Source organism: Marmota monax, unplaced genomic scaffold, assembly GCF_021218885.2.
Source record: "Marmota monax isolate L192 unplaced genomic scaffold, Marmota_monax_Labrador192_F-V1.1 WCK01_AAM20220418_F8-fsc00005, whole genome shotgun sequence".
Classification (NCBI taxonomy): domain Eukaryota; kingdom Metazoa; phylum Chordata; class Mammalia; order Rodentia; family Sciuridae; genus Marmota; species Marmota monax.
Genome location: NW_026692254.1, coordinates 4,966,372 through 4,990,922, shown reverse-complemented (window position 1 = coordinate 4,990,922; position 24,551 = coordinate 4,966,372). Strand labels below are relative to the sequence as shown.

Here is a 24,551-nt window from a genome sequence, read left to right as displayed (position 1 = left end):
TCTGAAACAGGAGCCAAAACAAATCTTTTTTCCTTTTAAGCTGATTGTCTCAGGTACTTTGTCATAGTAATGGAAAGTTGAATGACACAAACAGCTTTTAAAACTACAAAGAAAACATTTCCTCACGAAAGAGTCAATACTAAAGATCTCCTGAGAAAATTAGGGGAACACCAGAGAAGATGGGTAACAATGTCAAGGAAACTAACTCTGAGGGGGAAAAATATATATAAAACTGAACAATAAGAAAGGTGATGTTTAAGAGACACCAACCTTATGAGGCCCATGGGACCATCCATCCCCAGGGCTGTGATAGCTCATGACAATATTGGTCCTCCATGGGGAGCTGCTAACAACCCACATGGGTCTTATATGAACAAATATTCCAAGCAGCCAACAGGAAGAATTAAATTTAGAAGCACAACTGTCACTTTGCATTTAAGAAGGAAAGAAAAAAATAACCCATCAGGTCTCAAAACTCAGACAGAGCCAAAACATCCTGGTCCAAGTTTTCAGGGTGTTGATTATTTAAGCAGTCAGGCTTTGAGGATGCCCAGGAATAAACTCTTCATCACTACTGCCCTCTCTTTCACAACATCATCCTTTCCAAAAACATTTTTTCTCTGCTTTTGTTGGTAATGAGCATTTCCTCATGTGCTTTCTTCCCCTCTGAAAAAATGTTTCGCCATTGACTTTCAGATGAGGAATTTTCATATTCATATTCTTTAAAGAAAAAAAAAAGCATAAGAGTAGATGGTTCAGAACCTCACTGTGTTCTTGCCTTGCTGACTTCCGTCTCACCCTGGAGACATGGGGTCACCTGGACCACTCAGGGCAACTGGATGATGTTGAACAGTGGAAAGACAACAGGTAGGGGGCTCATACAGAATGAATGGGATTTTTCTCTATTATGTCCCCAAGAATCTATGGCAGCAGTTGGGCCCTCTGGTCCTCCCCTCAATGTCCTTAAAGATGAGGACTCTGAGAAATATGAAGAATGGGAGAATAAAATTACCATAACAGTCCCTGATTGAGCCCCGACTCTACTCTTTGTGCAGGCTACCACTTAAATAATCACCCTAATGATGGCTAACAATGACGTATGTGGAAGCGTGCGACCTCCTTACACGCTCATGTTAAAGGAGATGGACCCAGGAACTTGTGGCTCAGGGGATACACAATCAGCTCATACGGTCAGGGGACAGTGGGCCTTCTTTATGAAAAAAAGCCAACAAAATTATGATTAGTAAATGAGATAGAAGGACTTGGAGGACCCTTGCAAGTAAGAAACTCCTAGACTCCTGCCTCTCAGTCAATGTATCAACATCCTCTGCTTCCAAAGATGAGGAAATTGAAACTCAGGAAATTACATCAATTGCCCCCAGGCCTCTCAAAGAGAAGTAGCAGAACCAGGTGGCTTAAGGACCTTCCCATACTTTGAGATGGGAAAAGAAGGTCTTCGTTCTCACAAAAACTAAACCATCTTTTGATACATTTGTAAAATGTGGTGTGATGTTACTTGAAGCCATGAAATTTAAAGAAAAATCAGGAAGAAGAAATGATAAGTCTTTTTTGATGCTAATTAGTTTTTAAACTGCTCTATGGGGAAATTACATTCAGTTGAAATGAAGAAAGGGATGTTAACCCAAGATAGAGATGGTCCCATCTCCCAGGCGTTTATTAGCTTTGCATCTTTTGAGCTGGAAGATACGGCTTCCCCTGGCCTCTTGATGCTTTTATGAAATTCAAGCCGCTTCTTGGTGGATTTAACTTTTATCTTGTCTACCCCTCAGGAAACCACCCATAACCGAATGATCAGCAGCCACCAGGTAAGAGACTTGGTGACAGTGCTGTCCACACTTAAAGGTGACAACAGAGATAGCAAGACCAGCATCAGGTATAATTCCCCTATCATGCACAAGTCTCTTCTCTTCCTTGAGACACATGAGGGTAATCTTCTTTTGTATAAAACATTTATATAAAACTCAATTCTAAAAGTAGTTATTTCCCTTCCTGCAGGTTTTAAAAGATAAAACTAACCAACATTTCCTGTAACTTGTCTCCTTTCCTGAAGGGAGACAATTATGGAATCATGAGAAAGACCACTGGCCTGACATAGAAGTTAGAGGATCATTCTCTAGCTGTCTGAACTATTAGAACTGTGACACCTTGGGTCATTTACCTGCTGGCTCCAAATTTACCTGCTTGAAAAGTTAGATGATGATTATACTAATCACCCACAGCAGGACACTGAAAACTCACCTGTTTATTACTGAGGAATGGGTAAATAAATGGCAATCAAATTATACAATGGAATATTACATAAATGTTAAAATGAATTAGAGTAAAACCATCATCTCAAAAATATGTGAGGTTAAAAAAAATGCATACAATTACCTCCAGGATCTGTGTATATGATGTCTAAGAAACAGATGAATTTCATGTTTAGGCTGGGGACCCATCCCCAACATATCTCACTATGTATCTCACGCCTCCCTAAGCTGAACTTCAGGGAAGATACTTGAGTGGACGCAGTATTTCGACAAGTACCAGTCTTTTGCTCTGCTGGTGATAAGCCCTGTGTGGGTTGGGGCTGTAAGGGGAAATACAAGGAGTGCTTAGGCATGGACGGGTTTTAACTTCCACTCTGCTCTGTCCTCCTGGGGTGCTCCTGGAACATCTGACTCATGGCCTATTACCAGAATTAAGGAAACACTGCAGGTAGAGCTAAGAACCAAGCTAGAGCCAGCCCCAGCTCCAACAAGAGACTTGACAAGCGATTCCTTTACCTTATTCCTGCAAAGAACCTATGGAATTAAGTCCTTATGTAGGATTGCTGAGTTTTGCATCTGGAAACATTGCATCTCACAGCTGAACATGGATTGAATCAGCTCCAGTTTCTTCACATATGGTTCAAAAGTAATAACAGGGAGGTTGATTTTTACGAGCTGAAGAGGAGAGGAATGTTTGGCCCATCAACAGGGATGGTGATGGGGGGCGTCTCTAAACCATGTCACAGAAAGAGGCAGCCAAATAACTGAAGAGAGGGGAGCCTAAACAAGGAAGAAATTAAGAGCTGACCTCAAAGGTATGCCATGTGGAAAAGAAATAGGATATATTTTAAAAATTCAAAATGACTAAAAGAAAACTGGCCGACTTCCACAAGGAAGACATTTTTAATAATCTCATGGCCCAGGAATACAAAGTCTCTAAAAGGAGGTGGGGAAGTGGTCTCCGCATCACTGAAGATATCCAAGGACATGACAGAAGAACACTTCATGGTGATCCTACAAAGGAATTCAGGCATTACATGGCTTGATGGCCTACATAATTTTTTTTAATATGCATTTTTTTTAGTTGTAAGTGGACACAATACCTTTATTTTATTTTTATGTGATGCTGAGGATCGAACCCAGTGCCTCACACATGCCAGGCGAACACTCTGCCACTGAGCCACAGCCACAGCCCCCCACGTGAATTTTTAAAATCTCTGAGTGTGGAGAGTTTATAACCCTAACTTACACTGAATGGAAATAAAATAACTTCAAAGGTATACTGCTCCTGCTCTACTTGGTAATTGCTTGTTAATCTCTTAAAAGTGGCTTCTATTTCTTCAATGTCTTTTTAGATTTTCAAAGTTCTTCCACATGCATTTCAACATTTCCCCCGCAAAAGCCGGTAAATAAATGGCAGACCCATTCCTGGACTGAGCAGGGAGAGGTGCAGGGGAGGAAGATATAGAAAAGACCCTGGATGTCCTCCACAGGACTGTAGCATGGAAGGGATGCAAGAGCCACTGTCCCCTGAAGCTGGCTACTTCCTGAAGACGGAGGCTCAGTTATGGAGGTCATAGCCAAATAGCAGGTTAGGTGTCCAGCATAGGCCCAAAGCCCAGAGCATGGAACAGCGAGGAAGACTGTTTCCCAAGTTGCTGGCTCTGTTGTGGTGTTGTCTGCAGGTAGAAAGGAGCAGCTACTTGCAGCCAGGCCTTGCATCCCCAACCGGGAAAGGTCAAAACAGCTGGAAACCTCACTTCTGCCTCTAGGCCACAAAACTCCACAGCAAATAGGAGACTTAGCTTCAGAGATACCCCTTTTTGTCTCTTACTCCTGACAATGACTTTCTAGGAAGCAAGAAGCATGTCAGTCACTGCATCAGAGGAAGGAAGTGCGTGATGGACGGTGGAGAGCCTTCTCTGGCCCCTGAGTCTCTTCAGCTGTTTGACAATGAGTATATGTGTATTCAGTCACTATGGCGACATAACAAACCAACCCAAGTTGGCAACATGAAACAGCAACAATCCTTTTTTTGTTATTAGCTCTCCTGGCTCTGAAAGTGCCTGGGGTTATTTGTGCAGTTCTCATTCAGGGTCTTTGATGCAGTTGTAGTCAGGTGGTGGCGGAGGCTGGGGCCATCCAGAAGGCATATTCACCCACGTGATTAGGTGTCGAGCTGGCTGTCAGCTAGGTCCTGAGCTGGGGCTGCTGACTGGAGCACTGACACGTGGCTTTTCCTGAGGCTTGGGCTTCCTCCCAGCATGGCAGCCAGGTTCCAGGCATAACCATTTCAAGAGAGAGCTGGGTCAAGCTGTATTGTCTTTTGTGACTCAGCCTTGGAAGACCCACAACTTCTGTCATATTCTGTCCATTAGAAGTGAATTATGAAGTCCAGCCATATTAAAGGAGAAGGGAATGAGAGCCACTTCATGTTGAGAAAAAGATCATAGCACTTGGGAGCATGAGGATGGTTTAGAACACCAAGAGGTACAACCCTTTCTATAGAAATTCCACTCCACCACCTCCAGGGATCTCCACATCACATTCCTGCATGGGAATTCCCTCCCACTGGGCCAAGCTTTGGGCTCAAGAGAATCACTAAGCTAGACATGTCTTACATTTGGTGGGCTCTAAAGATACAAAATCTTGGAGGAACTGAACATATCAACTCACTTTGAAGATTGATTTAGTATAAAATACAAATTCCATTTCACACAAGGGGGAGCCCACTAAGGACTTAAACCATTACCTAAAGGCATGATTCTATTTGCTTTTAACTCTGGAGTCAGAAAAGCCTATGTATACCTCTAAAATCACACATATGCCAGAGACTACACATCTGTGGTGACACTACCTCCCCACTCCTATTCAGGGCTCTAATGGAGTCTTCTGAGTTTTTTTAAATCTCAGACCCAGGCTCCAGAAACACTTCTAGAAATAACTCTTTTACTTTCATGGATTATAATATAAAAAGTCCTGCCCTAGTGAGGGGGCCCCTTGGGAGCAAAGTCCTTATTTTCTTGCAGAAGAAACAGAAAGAGAGTTATGATTTTCTTATTGATTCCCCTTTTGCTGTTTGGACATATTTTGAGATTTCCTGGGGGTCCTTGGAAGTTCAATGGCATGGACAGAGGTGGCAAAAGATGAATAAAGAAGTGTTCACTGAAGCCCCTCTCTCCCACAAATCTAAGCCCGCTGCTTGTGGTGAGGTGGCTTGTCAAGCTGTCAGCACTTCTATAAATATGTTATGAGGTAGTGAAAACTAATGGGATGAATCTTAGCACCTGCACTTAGCAAGATGAACACATGTACATGCAGAGGAAGGGGAAGAATTCCTAAGTGGTCTTCTGAGTGAGGATGAGTCCTCTAACTTATTCAGAAATGTAGGGAAGGGAGGAGCTTGCATGGCTGCAGGTGCCTGACTCACTTCCCCTCTGTTCTCTGGAACACACTGGCTCAAATTCAAATCACTAGCTCCTGTACTCCTTTACCTGATGGTCGCCTCTGGTCATGGGCACTGTGCTCTACTTGCATGAGGGCAGGCTAGATATGCCAGGGCTTTGACACCCCTTGGAGCAGCCTCCAACGAATAACTGAAGGAAACTGGCCTAAAAATACCCCAGCTCCCTTGCCTCTTGGTGGAAGAACTCTGAAGTGTGTGTTCTCCACTATATCTGGGGGTTCCCTTGGCAAATCAAGACCATATGCCCACAGTGGCAATCAGGTAACCATGTGTTGGGCACTGCATTTTTTTTTCTTTCCATTCTCACTTCTCCACGCCCTACAGGTGTTTCCTGGGATCACCTCCTAAATAATCAAAACACACTCCAATCCTTGTTTTGGCATTTGCTTCTAGGGAAACTCAAACTAAGTCAATGTACTTGATGGATACAGCAATATATTCATGGTCACCAAGGATGTACCACCATTATAAATATGATTTATGCATCTTAAAATATCTATTCAATATCACCTCATCAGGAAATAAGATTTTTTTAAAAAAAGAATCACAAAGAAACCAATTAGGACCCAACAAAGGGTTCTTCTGGGTCAGAGTGTATTTGGGAAAATAAGAATCTTAATCTTTCCAAAAACCCTAACACATACAATTCCCTGTACTTCAATGCAGGAGGCCTGGTTTCCTTATCTAACCAGGCATCCATTTCTCAATTAAGGTGCTTGAAGAAAGAATGATTTTTTTCACTCTCTGATGCTGAGATTGTAATGAGGAATTGGCCCAGCTCCAGAACTGAGCATGTGGACATCCTGACCTCTAGAAGTAGCTTCCACAACAGAATAACATGGCCGTTTATTCAACAGATCAGACCTTAGCCACCTCCTCCACTCTTCTCCATCTACAGTTTTTTTTTTTTAATATTTTGTAGTTGTAGATGGACACAATACCTTTATTTATTTATTTTTATGTGGTGCTGGGGATTGAACCCAGTGCCTCACACATGCTAGGCAAGCGCTCTACCACTGAGCCACAACCCCAGCCCCTCCATCTACTTTTGATAGCTGAACGTGCAGCATTATACCTGGAGAGATGGGACTGATTATAAGTCTTAAGGACCAGGAAGACCTCGTTCTCCCTGTCCTCCCACCCTTCCCTTCCTAGTCACATAAGGTTTCTGAATCAAGTTCATGATTCTATGTTGGAAGGAAGTGACAGGGGGGACTACAAGGTTTAAGGATAACTGGCCCTTGCTAAGTTGCCTTCTGTGGTCAACCAAAGTTCTGACTAAGTTTCCAGACACCAGAAAAGTCTCTTCTAAAGTTGGCCTAAAATAAGCATCTAAGAAAAGTGGCCAAAGTCTACAAACAAGGCATTTCCTAGGGGGGAAAAAATACCGAACACATTACCATTTATCTGGGAATTTTATTCTAGTGTATGTGTTATCTGTATTATAAATGTGTATGTGAATGTCCATACACACAAAAACACATATGAATCTCAAAAACAGTGTGCTAAGAAGGCTTACATCAAACAGCACATATTGCATGATTCATGCACATGAAGTTCTAGAATAAGTATCAGAAATCAATTGAGTGGCTTGTGTGGAGGTTAGCTGGGCTGGAGATTTTCTGAGAAAAGGTACATGAGAACTTCCTGGGATGATGATACCCTTTATCTCAATAGGAGTTGGGTGCACAGGTATAAGTTATATGTTGGAACTTATTGATGCTCCACTTAAGACTTGTGCATTTCATTGCATATAAATGGAACACAAAAAGATGAAGGGTAAATAAATAATAAGCTTTTAGTTAATGATATGCATGCTAAAGTACTTGATAGAGAATGTATTGATTTTTGCAAAGTTCTTTGAATTCCACTAAAATAGAATGGATTGGTGAATGGATACAGGTTTGGATACATGTATAAACGTGATAAAGCCAACATAGTTAAATACAAAGTACGGAGCCTAGGTGCTGGGTCTATAGGCATTCACTGTAAAATTCTTTCTGTTTTCTAATGTGTGTTTGCAAGTGTTCATACTAAAATGTTGGAGTGAGAAAAAGAAAGAAAGACAAAAAGGCAAGAATGTTGAGACAGAATGGGGAGAGAGAAGGATGCAAATCTTCAAATGAACAGCATGAAATTGGGGCATTGTTAGGACAATAATTTGAGATTATTATAATGGTAACTACTGAGAGACTCTGCTCCCCTAGGAACCACTAAGCAGAACTACCAGGAACCTTAAAGGAAATGTTCTTTTCTGAGCCATGAACCCAAAATGATTCTGCAAAGAGACCAATATCCTGCATGAAACCAATGGATAAAAAACAGCCAAGAGAGGGAGAAGGACAGCTGTGCTACTATTTCCTTTTTTAAAATTCAGTATTAAATAATTTAATAATAGTTGACTCAGGATGTGGTTAACATAGAGCAGGTAGTGGAGAAATGTGGAAGAACAACATGCATGCACCATGGGTCACCTCTTTTGGGGATAACCTGACTGAAATTATATTTGAAGGGCAGACTCACATCTGAACAATCACAATGGCGAAAGAGTGCTAATAACTAACGTTTAGGTTCCCTCTGAGCTCATATGTTGAAATAAGAAGTAGAAATAGAATTAATGTCTATATAAAAGAGACTGTGGAGAGTTGCCTTGTCCTTTCCACCATGTGAAGTTGGAGAGAGAAGGTGCCATCTAAGAACAAGAAAGAGACACCAACTCTGCTGACACCTTGTTCTGGGACTTTCCAGACTCCAGACTGTAAGCAATAAATTTTGTGCTGTTTGGAAGCCACCACTATGTACTATTTTGTTATAGCAGCCAGAACGGACCATGACAAACCAGAAGAGAGTCAGGCATAGGACAAGTCCCACTTCTTTTCCACCTGCTCACAGCCCTTCAATTCCTCTTCGTAATCTACTGGTTTCCATTCTGTACATCCAACTTTGCATACCTGGTCTAAAGCCCCCCAAATCCCCATCATCAATAATTTTTGTATGGATTTGTCCTGGGAAAATCAATAAGATTTAAGCATAAATGAGTTCCTGTTCCCCAATAAAAAAAATGCATTGAAAGACTTATTTTGATATTCATAGACCATTCTTGTAACCGGCACATTAGCTCTGATAATTAAGATTATTTCTACTTTCCACCTGAATGTTTTTAAGATTAGAACTTGAAAGAATTGTTCTATTGCCCTCCTAAAGTATAAAACTCCCATTGCCTAAAAATTAGAATCAATAGCATGAATAATAATCACATTCACCTAAACATCAGTGAGACACTGTTTGTGAGGTTCCTTAGGAGTCACACAAAGTGTGTGCTCAGGCAATAGGCGGTCACTCAAGGCTGAGCATTGGCTGTATGCAAAAACACTTCACACACTTTATTTCACCAACTCTGTGCCAGGAATTATCCCCACTACCCAGGGGAGGAAGCCAAGGCTCTAGGAGCTTAAATGGCTCGTCTAGGGTCCCACACTCTGTGCATGAGTGTCAAGGTCAGCACCCCCCCACACACACACACTCATACTGGATTATGAGACCCAGGCCTGTGTCCCAAACTCTACCCAGGGGTACTTTACAATTATGAAGTGTGGGCACCCTTCATCTTCAGGGTCCCTCATGACCCTAAGGCAGGTTAGGTACTCTGAGCACCATTTTAGCAACTTCTAATGAATCCACCATGCTCTCTGGATCCTAGTTCTTTGCTCCCTCCAGAGTAGTCTGTCCCAGCAGTCTGCAGCCTATCACCTTTACTTTCCTGATCCCAACAGTGTGGCCCTGAGTGGGCCCTCAGATCCCCTTACAGGCCCAGGGCTGGGGAGCCCAGGCTGAATTCATGGAACAAAGGCCTTGACAGGGATGGATAAGACACTGGGCTGGGTCCAAATCCATTTTGTTCTCAGTCAATTTCTAAAAAGGGCCACTAATCTTTTTGTTCAATTAAAGAAATTTCAGCCAAACAAATGGGATAGCATCAGAAACCACAGAGATGCCCATATGATAACCCAGGTTGTGTTCTTATTTAAATGTACTCTCTGAAGTGGACTATGTGCCCTATTGTGGGCCTAACTAGAGTCCACAGTTTTGTAGGGCATATAAAGTGGAGGGGTGGGCATTGGTTACTGGCCATGGGCAGTTTATGTCCAAGCTCACTCAGTGGGTAGCTCAGACCCACCCTCCTTGCAGACCTCAGCCAGGCTGCTCCCACTATTCAATGGAGCCTGTAGAAACTGCAGGGAGTCTTTGGGGATTAGCTTGGCCTCACTGGGCCTTGTCCACCCCAGTAGCCTATATCTACCTAGACCTAGAGCATCATACTCAAGGTCAGAGTGTGGCAGGGAGAGCTGGTCAGTGCCCTAAGATCCTTCCCCGAGTCCCATAGGCACTTCAGTGCTATACTTAGCCAGCCCAGGTTTCTGAGCAGGTTAGGGAGGCAAGTATTCAGACAACCCAGGGATAGAGGCAAGATAAGATCTATAGATAGGACCAGGCAGGAACACTGCTTCCAACTTCAACATACAGGTATTTTAAAATCTAGCCAGAGTGAAACTCCACCTGATGTTTCTAAGAAAGCTTAGAAACAAAATTTATGGTTGCCCAAGATGGAGTATAAAAATGAATATTTATACAACACAAAAGAAACCTTCAATGAATAAGGAGCCTACAACAGAATAGATTTGGAATCTTACATTTGGCAAGTGCTTGCCTATTGTTTGTATTTGCTTGTAGAGGGTTGGGAGAAGAAGGGTTGGAAGAACTGGTTTGTAGGCCCAGCTTTCTTTCTCTCAACTAGACAGACATAGTCAATACATTCAGGTGGGTCTAAGGCTGTGGTTCTCAGCCAAGCTGTTCATTACATCACCCAGTATCCTACAGTACTTTCTTATTTAGGATTTTATAACAGAATAACATAAACTGGATTGGTCCTCAACAACATAAATTTATTGCTTATAGTTCTGGAGACTGGCAGATTCACTGTTTGGAGAGGATCCATTTTCTGGTCCATAGATGAAGACTTATCAATGTGTTCTATGATGAAAGGAGAAAGAGAGAGCTCAGGTCTCCTTTTATATGTAAGGGTAATAATCCATTCTTGAGGGTGCCCCGTGAATGACTGAATGACCTTCCAAAGGCTCCACTTCCTAATACTTTCACCTTGGAAGTGAGGATTTCAATATATGAATTTTGTGAGGATACAAACATTCAGACCATAGCATCTAGGAAACCTAGAAACGTCTGAAGCCTGATTCTCAGTCCGAGAGACTCAATTTTCTTGGCTTAGGGAGGAGCCTAGGTTTAGAATATCCCCAGGTGACTCCAATGAGCTGAGCACAGCGGTCTCATCTAACAACCCTGGAGACTACCTAACAGGCTTTTGAGGGGCTTGTGAAAACTGGAACGTCTAAACCTTCTTCTGAGAGGCTCTGATCCAGCAAGACTCAGACTGACAAGCCCCAGGGGCACAGCTGCTGGAGGACCTAGGGCATCTGAGAACACTTGGACAAAGGCAGAGCCATACCCTACTGGCAATCCAGATTTACATATGCAAATCAAGACTGACTTCACACACCAATAAGGCAAAAGGAAGAGAGCCTAAACTTGTGGCCAGGGGCAAAAAAATACCCTGGTCCTTGCTCTAGCACCAACTAGTGGTGGACTTTGGAAAGTCCCCCTTCACATCTGGACCTCAGCCCTGGCTTGATCTGCAAATTGAGATTATCTGGGAAACAAGATAATTTCTGCATGATAATTGCCATTCTAACTGGAGTGAGATGAAATCTTAGAGTAGTTTTGATTTGCATTTCTCTAATTGCTAGAGATGAAGAACATTTTTTCATATATTTACTGATCAATTATATATTTCTTCTTCTGTGAAGTGTCTGTTCAGTTCCTTAGCCCGTTTATTGATTGGGTTATTTGTATTTTGGGTGTTAAGGTTTTTGAGTTCTATATATAACCTAGAGATTAGTACTCTATCTGAAGTGCTTGTAGTAAATATTTTTCCCATTCTGTAGGCTCTCTCATCATGTTATTTTTTCCTTCACTGAGAAGAAGGTTTTTAGTTTTAATCCATCTCATTTATTGATTCTTGATTTTACTTCTTATGCTTTAGGAGTCTTATTCAGGAAGCCAACATGATGAAGATTTGGGTTTACTTTTTCTTCTTTTAGGTACAGATCTCTGTTCTAGCGTCTAAATCTTTGATTCACTTTGAGTTGCTTTTAGTGCAGGGTGAGAGATAGAGATTTAATTTCACTTTGCTACATATGGATTTCCAGTTTTGCCAGCACCATTTGTTGAATAGGCTCTCTTTTATCCATTGTATGTTTTTGGCACCTTTGTCTAGTATGAGATAACGGTATTTGTGTGGGTTTGTCTCTGTATCTTCTATTCTGTACCACTGGTCTACAAGTCTATTTTGGTACAAAACCATTCCATTTTTGTTACTATTACTCTGTAATATAGTTTAACATCTGGTATTGTGATGCCTCCTGCTTTACTCTTCTTGCTGAGGATTACTTTGGCTATTCTGGGTCTCTTATTTTTCCAAATAAATTTCATGATTGCTTTTTCTAGTTCTATGAAGAATGTCATTGGGATTTTAATAGGAATTGCATTAAGTCTGTGTAACAGTTTTGGTAGTATGGCCATTTTGACTATATTGATTCTGCCTACCCAAGAGTATGGGAAATCTTTTCATCTTTTAAGATCTTCTTCATTTTCTTTCTTTAGTGTTCTGTAGTTTTCATTATAGAGATCTTTCACCTCTTTTATTAGATTGATTCTCTAGTAATTTATTTTATTTTTTGTGGCTATTGTGAATGGGGTGGTTTTCCTAATTTCTCTTGCAGTGGATTTATCGCTTATATATAGAAATGCATTCTATAGAAATGTCCCCTAGTTCCCCTGGGCATGTCACTGTTCCAGGAATGATTGAGGAGAGGAGATCCAGGTGAAGAGTGAACCCTCAGAGGGCTGGAGACATGGCCTAGCATTTATTTACTCTTTAGACAGAAAGGAGACATGCCCCCAAGTGGTTGTAGGCAATGTGGATCCAAGGGATGCATTGTGGCCAAGACTTTCTCTTGGTTGGATTCAATGGTCAGTATTCCCAGCCACCACAATCCAAAACCCATTGCCTCTACACACAGGTCAGTATGTTGCTCAGTACTCTGGGAGTGCCTGCAAGGCAACCTCTGAGGAAATTGTCCATGGGTGGTATGGTCCGGTAAGCCTGCTTTGAAGCTTCACTCTGACCCAAGAGAAAAACAATTCCATGGAGTGATGAGATTTGGACAGATGGTCTGGACACCAGATATTTTGAAATTGAGGGTGGGTAGTCCAGATCAGTGATTCCAAAGCATTTTTAGGGGGGTGGAAATTTGCTTTTCAATGACATTTTAAACAGATCTCCAACACATGGACAGAGAAATGTTGACGATTTTTTATTGTGTTGGGTAGAAGAGGCAGAAAGGGGAAGGTAACTGACCACAGACTCCACCCCCACAGGGTGATGTTAAAAGTCCTTAACATGGTCTAGACACTATCTGGGGGAAGGGTCAGGGACAGCAGAGAGCACTTGGTGAGGTCATTCCTGCCTCAGCCTCCCTCCAGGCCACATGAGGCACAGGTCCCAGGGCCTAGGGCTGGGGTCAACAGTAAGCACTTCTGTGAAGGGCTAGAGAGTAAATATTTAAGGCTTTGCAGTCCTGTGGTGTGTGCTGCAACTACTCAACTGTGCGTTCATAGACAAAAGGAGCCACAGACAAACATAAATGGATGTGTGTGGCTGTGTTCCAACAAAACTTTATTTACAAAAACGGTCAACAGGCCCAATTTGGCTAAGAGCTCCTGTTTGTTGAGCATTGGCTTCAAGGAAAATGATTTGGAAGTCACTACAGGCCATAATCCCTATGCTTCTTTTCACATTTATGACTCTGGATTTTCAATTCTTTAATTCAATTTGCCTTGTTCTCAAACTTCTAGGCATCAGAATATAGTCATTCCTGACCTTGAGTTATTTGTTCCAAGGGCCAAACAGTTCCAGTGAGCTAATAAACATGAAATGCTTTGAAAAAAAATCTTAAAGTATTTTGCAAATAGGTCCACAAGAGCACAGTTTATCATCCTTTACCTGTGTTTCAAGAAAATTCTAGGAACCACTCACCAGATTAGGCTCCCTGGGCTACTTAAAGAGTGGAGTTTTAAAAAAAAAAAAATGACTCAATAAAAAAAGTCCTAACGGGATATCAAAGCTAGAAGAAATGAATACCGTCTGAACCTTTTCTCCCAGAGCCTGAGACTTCTAAACTCTTCACTACCATGAACTAAAAAATCCTCTACTCTCTATTTTATCCTGTTTATCTACATTTTTGCTTTTTAGGTCAGAAAATCTCATTAGTCAGAGAGTCATAGTGAATACCTTTCTTTGTCTTCTGTGCATAGTTCAACCTGTAAAATTTGGCATTGTTGCTGAACTACCCTGAATAACTTAGTCTTAAAATAATCTTGTTCTGCATGTGCCGGCAGGGTGGTAAAATCCCAGTAAATGATCCCCATCAGTCTACCTTCTATCGCATTTCTGGTTACAAGAGATAAAGTAGTTACAATTGATTAAGCACACACTGATTGAGGACCCAGTGCCTTCACAGAGCTTACTTCATTTAGTGATTACTATAACCCCGTGAAGAAGGTATCTTCTCTACATTTTATAGAAGATTGAAATGAGGCATTAAAAAAAATTTAGGAAATTTACCTGATATCACATAGGTTGGAAGTGATGGAATTTGGATTTAGGATTTAATCCAGAACTCAAAACTCTTTCCACATGATTGCCAAAGACTTCATCTACATAATAACATGCATCATTTCCACACCCCCCACCCCTGCAAGGTGCTTTTTGTTTCCCAAGGAAAAGTTACAATTTACAAATGGACATAACTGGGAAAATTTCTACCCAATGTCAAATCGTCTCAAGTAAAAACAGAATCAAATTGCATCACTTTGACCAGTTGAGAATCATGGTGATTAAGCCAAGAGCTAAAACTGGGCTTATAAGACCTAAGTTTGTGTGCTACGATTTGTCTTTTTTTTTTTTTTCTGGTACCAGGAATTGATTCCAGGGGCATTTTTCCACTTAGCCACACCCCCAGCCCTTTATTTATTATTATTATTTTTTAATTATTTTGAGACAGTGTCTCATTAAATTGCTCAGTCTAACCTCAAACTTGCAATCCTCCTGCCTTAGCCTCTGGGGTCCCTGGGATTACTACCAAGACTGGTGGGTTATGAGTTTTTTCTATGCAAGTACACTGCATTTGTAATAACATAAGCATACAGGAAAGTTGGGAAGTTTGTTTAAAATGATGGGGGAAATTAATGTAGCAGAGACTAGCTCGCTTATTACCAAAACGGTTTCATCTTCTTTCTACATCCTGCTAATATACATATCCCAGCCTCCCTTGCAGTTAGAAGTTGTCATGTAACTAGCTCCAGCCAATGGGATGAGAGCAGAACCCAGTATCTAGACCATAAAACCCTTCTGTGCATAATCCTCCATGTTCTTTCCCTCCATGCAAAGAAACACAGTGTCTTGAAGCCAAGTTTGAGGATGGGGAGCCAGAAGATGAAAGGCTCTGGAGTTCAAGGACCACTTCTTGCAACAGAGCCAACCACAGACCAGAACTCTGCATGAGAAAAAGAGAAACTTCTCTCATGTTAAACCCCCAAATCGGTTACGGCAGCTACTATTGCCCCATCTAAACTAATTGAATAAAAAGTTTGATACAAATTAAAAAAACAGATCACATTAGTTTCTAATTTGTTCCACTTAAGAATGCCAATAACTTCTATTGGAATCATTAAGAAAATTACAACTGCAGAGACAACTTAGTGAAAGTTATATGAGCTGGTAAAATAATATATAGATTTTAAGACTTTAAACTTAGTTCTTTCCTGGATTCAAACCCGGCAATATTCACAATGAGGTCATTTCAATTTGTCATTCCTAATATTTAGGATATATTTGGTAAAACAAAAAAGTATTGAAATTAATTTCATCTATTTCTTTGTAATTTTGCCAAGTAGTTTCTGGAAAATCTAAACTTCCATTTGTAATCCGTAGTATGATTCTATTGGATAGAAATATTCTATTCTAGATTGCGTGAACATCCAATTTTGCATTCACTTATTCATATGTACTGTGTATCTCTACTGAGTAGGAGCTAGATGGCCCTGCTTTGCTTCTGAGAAGTTCTGTGATTGATCTTGGGCAGGTTGTTTATCCCTCCTAGATCTTGATCTTTTTTCATATTAAAGATGACAAAAGATAAATATTTCATACTTTGTAGATTGCTTATAATCAGCTGTATCAGACCTGCTGACCCCCATATTATGGTTTAAGCCCCCTAAATGGTTGGCATCCTGATACTTAACATTGTTCATGGCCAGAACCTTGAACAGATTTGTCCTGCTTGCCCATCTATGTTTTTGGGTTCTTCTTTACTGACCATACTTACTCCTTAAACCCACCTATATAATGCTTCTCTCATAAGGACTTCTAGCCTTCCTCCTCTATTGCAATTCACATTTATCTCTGAGGTAATGTGGTTTCTGGCCATTCTCATAAACAGCTGATCTGGCAAACACACCACAACCCTCACCTTAACTTGCAACACAAATGTCTTCCTCACCTTACAAGACCTTAGAGCCAACAAAGCAAGAGAGTCAGAGTGAGATGACGGCTAACCAAAGGCTTTCTCAGTGACCTCACAGTGAAGCCCACACCAAAGGCCATCTTTTAAAATAGTTTCTTCTTCCAAAGCTTATTTGAAAGAGGCACTTTGAGGAGAAGCTCATTTCCTTGAAATATCAAAGAACTTCAAACCAAAAGATGATAGATTTTTCTGGAGACATGTTGCAAAGTGAATACATAAATTCCTGCAGAGTATATGCAGAAATATTATGAAGAATTCATTCCTGCTGCAGTTTGTCCACCACCCTCAATATTACATTTAGCTAACTTAATTTTCCGTGGATCAAATTTATTCAAAGTTAAATTTCTCTTAATAGGTCATCTGAGTAAACAATTTCAAGTGTTATTTGCCAAAAAAACAATATGTTTCCAGGCTTCAGATGAAATCGGCAGTGTCAGGCTAAGAAAACAACCTTAAAAATTCACAGAGAGCTGGAACAATTACAGAAAAAAAAAATGAAGCCTGGAGGTCAGTCTTTGTCATGCAATTCTGGAGGTAAAAAAATAAAATTACAAATTTCCACTAAAACCAAGACTTTGAAGAGCAGAAGAATGGCGTTTAAAACACACGCGCGCGCACACACACACACACACACACACACACACACACATATATATATATATATATGTATATATATATATATACATATATATATATCAATGTGTCTTTAAATGGCCACTGTCACGTGAAGGCAGTGCTGCCACACTAGTCAGTGAGTCAATATTGTCATTCTGAATAGGCCTCCTGCACCCTGGGCTTCATTTTATCTGAAAACTGGATGCTCTGTACTCTTGGCTTTCGAGGAGAGGAGCAAATGAATTAGAAGACAGGTTGAGGTCTAGCATAGAATTTTTCAAAAGCAAAAGAAGTTATTAAGAGAAGTGGAGGTCAGTCGGACAAGGTGGTACATGCCTGTAATCCCAGAAGGAGGGGGATTGCGAGATCAAAGCCAGCCTCAACAACTTAGCGAGGCCCTAAGCAACTCAGCAAGACCCTGTCCCTAAATACATAAAATGTAAAAAAGGGTTGGGATGTGGCTCAGTGGTTAAGCGCCCCATTTTGGGGTACTGGGTCAGTCCCCAGTACCAAAACAACCAACCAAAAAAAGTGGATGATGTCGTGGAGTAATGTAGAAGTTTTTGGTCAATTTCTATTCATGAAATTTCTCAGAATTTTTGGATTTGTGCAATGGACGGAATAAAGTATTTCAAGATCCATTTCATTGGTGAATAAATGGACATCTGAGAAGCAAACCAGCCTGATATCCTCAATAGGAAATACAGTCACAAAAGAGGTGATTCTATCTCTAGTCCCTGAATCTACAGCCTTTCCTCTGATGGCATCTAAAGGCAGGCACACCAAGAATCTGAAAAACCTGTGATATCACAGGTAGCAAATGGATATGAACAGGCATTGAATTAACTCTTGAAATGTGACCTTAATACCATTACTCACATAGCCGCAGCCACGGACACACTGGCACCTCGAATGCTCAAGTTCCTGTGGAAATAATCACCCCTATGAACACAGAGGGAACCCTGATCCATCGTCTCTGTTCAGTACCAGGTTGCTGCTGACATCACCACAAATAGGAAGGGAGGGAGTCCAAAAACCACAGGGCTCCTTCCTACCCCTATATTAAGACTTTTCAGAGCAGAAACCACCATATTCAACTAGCACACATCATATTCATTGCATTCAGGGCCTCTTAAGAGGAGATGAATACAGCAGACCCCCTTATCCACAGTTTCATTTTCTTTGGTTTCAGGGACCCACAGTTTCAGTTACCTGAAATATTAAATAGAAATATCAAATAGAAAATATTAAATAGAAAATTCCAGAAGTTAACAATCAGCTCTCAAGCAAAGTTGGAAAGAATAAAAGATAGATCCTCCTTGTGCCCAGACCCCAAACCCTACATAATCTATATTATGTCCCAAAATATTAAATGTCCCAAATATTAAATAGAAAATTCCAGAAGTGAACAATTCATTATTTTTACATACATTTTATTACAGTATATTGTTATATTTGTTCTATTTTTTATTGTTGTTAATATCTTACCATGCCTGTTATCCTAAGTATGTATGTAAGAGAAGAAAAACAGTATATATAGGGTTCTATGCCATTGGCAGTTTCCACTGGGGAGGTCTCGGATACTCCCTATGGATAGGGGTTTACTGTCCTATTAAAAATGTAATACTAAATCAGAGCTGTGCATGCCTGTAATCCTCATGGCTAGGGAGGCTGAGACAAGAGGATCGTGAGTTCAAAGCCAGCCTCAGCAATTTAGTGAGGCCCTAAGCAGCTCAGTGAGACAGTGAGACCCTGTTTCTAAATAACACACAAAATAGGGCTGGGGATGTGGCTCAGTGGTCAAGTACCCCTGAGTTCAATCCCTGGTACCCCACCTCACCCCCGCCCCAAAAAAAAGGAATACTAACTTAGGACCTGACAAGCACTTTGATATCAACATCTTTTCATGAAATACCTGCTCAATTGAAACTGAGAAACAGACCTCCCACAGCATTCTGGGAAGGGCACTGAGGCAACTGGGTGTGTTACCTTGGTGTGTACATGTGTATGTATGTGTGTGGCAAGTTTGATCACATTGTTCTTAAATACAGAGATGATGAGCAGAGGTGGTGGTGCTCATTACCATGTGTGGGATATTCAAAGTTTCTCTGTGTGAGAAGAGAGTCCTTGAGCCTCATTTTCTAGCTAACTGGCTGCTCAGACTTGAACCACCTAAAATTGTGGATTACTGACAAAACTAGATAGTTGCATCTGCCTATTCTTATAGTAATCAACTAGAGCATGTGGCTCTAGAAATCCTGCACTGTGGCCCACCCATAATGTGGAAATGTGTACCCCTTAGCAGACAGTGGGAAGTTCGTAAGTAACTACTACAGAGCAATAAAACACACAGTATTAAGCTGTACATACTTCATTACTTCATTACCAATTCTCACAGCAGTCATGAAAGGTTGGAATGATTATTACAATTTCACAGAGAAGCAGACAAGCTTAGATAACCTCATTATGTTGCCAAAGCCCATAGCTTTTAATCTGGGATTCAAACCCAGGTGAGCGTGACTCCAATACCCAGGTTAGATATGGGCTTTCAGATATACACATCACCTTAGCCTTGAGATATTTACAAAAGAGCTGGAAGGACAGGACATGTGTCCAAATACAACAGGAAGCTCTAGACCAGCCAATCCAATAGTCCTTTCTGTGCTGATGGAAATGTTTAAAACCTGTGCTGTCCGGTTATGGCAGCCGCATGTGGCCATTAGATATTTGACATATGGCTAGGACAACTGAGAATCTGAATTTCTTATTTTATTTAATTTGAATTCATTTATATTTAAATCATCATTGAATGTCCACATTGGTTGGCACAGTTAGAGACATTTCATTCTAATAGCATTCAGAAAAACGACTGGTCCCCACTGTTCAAACAGGCTTTGTGATGGATACATGCTCTGACAAGTTAGGGTTTGAACAGGACTCTTCCTGTTTCCAGCATGCTCTTCTTCCCTATAGAATTAAGTTCACAATCAAGGGCCCCCAAAATGAAGCCCAGTCCCTTTAGTCTACAGATAAGGAAATCAAGAATGTCTATTCTGGTTCCTTATCGTTTTGGGACCTGCTATACATAACGTGACAGCTGTCTTTTATTGCCTCCCATTCCCTTCCTAAAGCCATTCGTTTCCTCTCCTTCCCTGTGCCCTCCCTGCCATCTCCAGAAGGGGTTGAGTCTATGCTCTTTATATCAACCAGGACACATTCCTTGCTACCCACAAAGCTGGTCCTTCCCTCTCTTGGAATGGCTTTCAATGCACTTGAGGTTTCTACACCTGCCACTCTGAGAAAGCCATTTCTTAGTACAGTTAGCAAGGCACTCAGAGACAGCCTGCCCACCTACCCCCCAAAACACAACCCCAACAATAGGGAACAGAAGCCCTCCATCCCCACTGGCTCTGCATATGTCTAAATCCAACACAGGAGCCTTGTCACTCTATCTTGTCTACTCTATTCTTTCCATACCAAAGGTGACAACTGGATTCTCTAATACTGTGTTTCCTGTCTTTTAACATTTCACTCAGCATCAGCTCTTAGTTGAGAAAGATGTTGTCATGGTTTGGATATGAGCTATCCTCCAAAAATCTTCTGTGTTAATGGTCAGAGGTGAAATGATTAGCTCAGGAGAACTGTGACCTAATCAGTGTATTACTCCATTTGATGATTTAATAATTTGAATGGACTAATTACATGCTGGGGCACACTGGGAGGAAGTTAAGTGACTAGGGACATCCTTTGGGGTTTATATTTTGTTTCCTGATCCTCCCCTTGTCTCCCTGTCTCCCAGCTACCGTGAGCTGAGCAATTTTTCTCCCACACCCTTCTGCCATGATGTTCTGCCTCCCCTTAGGCCCAAAGTGATGGCATCAGTTGACCATGGGCTGAACCTCTGAAACCATCACTCCATCATAACTTTTTTCTCTTCCAAATTGGTCTTGTTGGGAATTTGGGTCACAACAATGTAAAGCTGACTAACATAGATGTTGAAAAAAATGTTTGACTATGGGACCAGACCAGCTAACAGAGTCCCTGGCCCAGAAACTGCGCTGTTCTTGTCATGTACTTTAGGACAGCCCTTGGTAAGTCTATGTTTCTTAGAATCTATATTGCTCTATGCTCTCAGCTGGGGCACTCAAGCCCATCATGGACATCTTCATTTCTAGCTAATACACTTCACTAACCTTCGAAAATGTTCCTTGTGAGCATTTAATAACCACAGTAACCTTTGAATTCTCCAACTTGAGGAATATAGGTTATGTAGGGTTTGAGGGCTGGGTACAAGGAGGATCTATATTTTATTCTTTCCATCTTTGCTTGAGAGCTGATTGTTAAGATTCTCAGTATGGTAGTAAAGGGTACTTCTACCTACCTTCCCCAAATAGAATAACCACACAACTTCCTGAAATGCCGCAGTCTGGCTGGGCACAAAATCACGAGCCACTCAAGCAGGAACAAACTTTATTATTTTTTGAAACTGCCGCCAATGTCCCGTACGCACCCGGGAAGATTTTTTCCACCCACGCGGCCTCCTCTCAGACCCGCAGAGAGCGCTCCTCCCCCGGAACTCCCTCCTACTGTACTTCCCCAACCAATGGGAACTCTCCAGGAGTCCCGTAGCCGGCCTAGGTGAACAGCAGGAGTCCAATATCCATATGAATGCAAATCTTAACATAATCATATCATCTCAATGGCTAGCTGGCGTCACCTTTCAACCAAAAATGCCATGCATCATATACTTGGCTCTTAGCACTGAAACACTTTCTATACTCAAACGTAGGTAGTTTTTGTGGATGCATTGATGACTGTTATATCCATTCATGATGACACTAAAATCAGACTGGTTTTTGGATGTGGGATCAACATGTTGTTAAGCTCATGGGCCCTTGGAAAGAGCACACATGAGTCCCAAGTGCACACTAGGAAAGGAAGGGAAGCCCCAAAGAGCTTGGAAGTCTATTTCAGGGTCATAAAATATGGCTACAGACCTAATCCTTCACACAGCTGGTTTTTGTATAGCCTGTGAGCTAAGAATGATTTAAAATTTTTTTAAAAGCAATGTAAAAAAAAAAAAAATAAAAGACACACAACGTTTTTAGAGACTGTATTACAGACACTATTTTACTGCCTGGCTCTTTCCAGAACAAGTTTTCTGACCCCTGTTCTAAACTTTTAGCAACTTCATCCACCCAGAGGCATACCTGTCAGTTTCCTGAGGACTGATAAACTGAGTCCCAATAATCCCTAGCTCTCATTGATCCTCTTTGAATTTATTTTCTTTTCAGGTCAGTATTACTAGAGCTAAAATATTCCATGTATCTTTCCAAGAATAGGCACAATACATATCAAATAGAACAAAAGATAGATGCATAAATGCATATTTACTTCTTCCAAGAAGATCAACTTCATGTGTCTTTCCTGTGACAAAAATCAAGGCTCCCGATTAAAGACCAGTCAGAAAGGATCCCAGGAATCAAAGCAAAGAGAGCCGCAAAGCATCCTTACTCATCCTTCTCCTGTCACAGCCTCTCACTTGCTAGTATCAGACTCCATTTGATATCAGTATGAAATCAGGACACCACTGACTTTGACTTACCTTCTTCTTAACTCCACTAGGAAAAGAAGACAGAGCTGGAAACATACCTTTATAATCCCTTCGTTTCTCACCTTTGAGTTTCTTAGACACCTACCTAAATGTCCTTCAAGTGTCTCAGTATTTGAAATCAAAGGCAAAATATGTCATCCAGCCCTTCCTCAGCCATAACCAAAGAAAATGGCAGCCACCACTGAGTGCACAGACATTGCTGTTACCTGGTTCAGTGCAGTTCTTGCTGCTCCGGAATCCTGTATCTTCAGAAGTCAGAGTATCATTCACCTGCATTAGCTTCCTTCCTACCATCCATTTTCTGTCTTCCCCTATGAGGTCCATGAGGTCAAGCTCTAGAGAAAAAAAAGACAACAACCACACATTAACTAACAGCTGTTTCAGCCTTTACCAATGTTGGATGTGCAGTGCCTTTATCAGCCATCATGTTCTCAGCCCTGCCTAGATCCCCCTCAAGCCATCCTGCCTTTACCCACGTAAGGGCTTTCACTGGATTCTATTGGGCCCAACAGAGGCAACCCTCAGCCAATGATACCTAGAATTTGTTGTATAAATACCTAGCTGCTTGAATGGGATGACTTTATGGTGTGAATTCGAAACAGGTTCCTAAGTTTTCCCCCAATAATGGATAATTGATAAGCTCCAATTATCAACAGTATAATTCTCTTGATAAAGCACATTTCATTAGTGGTTGTCTCTTCCCTGTCTCGAAATTTCCTGCACCCAATGTTTAACAACCAATCCTCAAATTGGAAAAGTATTCCAGAAATGTAGCCATTGGTCTATTCCCAAGCTATCAATACTCCCATTAAGGCCAATTTTAAGTTACCTACATGACATCCCTGAGAATGGAATTAGGAAGAGATGAGTGCAGTCATTTCCATTATGTCAGCAAAGCTGTCTTCAGCTTACCAACCACTGGCATTTCTTTGAATTACCTTCTGAATAAACCATCTGCCACTGAACATGAGCTCAGGATCTGTCTCTTGGGGTTACCCAAATTAGGATACCATTTCACCATCTCCAAGCATAGGCCAGTGAGCACCACAAAGTAAGTTTTCAAAAAAACAAGAAATTAAGGAAAAAGCAGAGCACAGAATACATGTCAGAGGCTGAGCATGTGACAGAGTTCAGGTCTCTGGCTAAGATGACCATGGGAATGGAAATGCCAGGGGAAAGAACAGAGATCAAAGGGCACATACAAGAAAAGAACACAGTCTATTCTGTTTAGGACATGTTGAGTTTGAAGTATCTTCAGGGTATCAAAAGGTAAGTATATGACCTGTGGGTAAAGGTTCCTCAGGTGAGAAAACTAGTGTACAGAAGGCCCCAAGAGAGTAATGAGAAAATAGGGAAGAACATGAGACATATGTCTGGGTGGGATCTCGATATGTTCCATGTGAAGATAGAGATCCCAGGATGACAACTGAGAAGGAATGGAAGAAGAAATCTTGGGAAATCTAACATTCCTTCAGGGGGCAAATAGAGTAAAAGAATCAAGCAAAGGATCAGGACAGGAAGGGAAAGAGCAAGGGAACATGGTATCAAGGAAGGGAGGCAGAAAGAGAATTCAAGAAAAGAATAGTGAATGGATGGAGCTGGAGAATATCATGCTAAGAGAAATAAGCCAATCCCAAAATACCAAAGGCCGAATGTTTTCTCTGATATGCAAATACTAATTCACAATAAGGGTTGGGGGTAGGGAAAAATAGAGGTACTCTGGACTAGGTAAAGGGGAGTGAAGGGAGGGTAGGGGGTATGAGGGTAGGAAAGATAGTAGAATGAATCAGACAATATTACCCTGTGTACATATATGATTACTCGACCATTCTACAGCGGGATTCTACATCATGTGCCACCAGACGAAT

The 24,551-nt window shown here is 41.2% G+C and overlaps 1 protein-coding gene across 1 annotated transcript in view; it reads right to left on the bottom strand.

The window, feature by feature from the left end:
- The window catches only part of Slc24a3 (solute carrier family 24 member 3), a 544,045-nt gene that overhangs the window by 446,189 nt on the left and 73,305 nt on the right, over positions 1-24,551 (bottom strand). Inside the window, exon 2 of the mRNA XM_046434889.2 lies at positions 22,890-23,018. Within this exon, the coding sequence (XP_046290845.2) occupies positions 22,890-23,018 (129 nt within the window). The remainder of the gene's footprint in view (positions 1-22,889; positions 23,019-24,551) is intronic.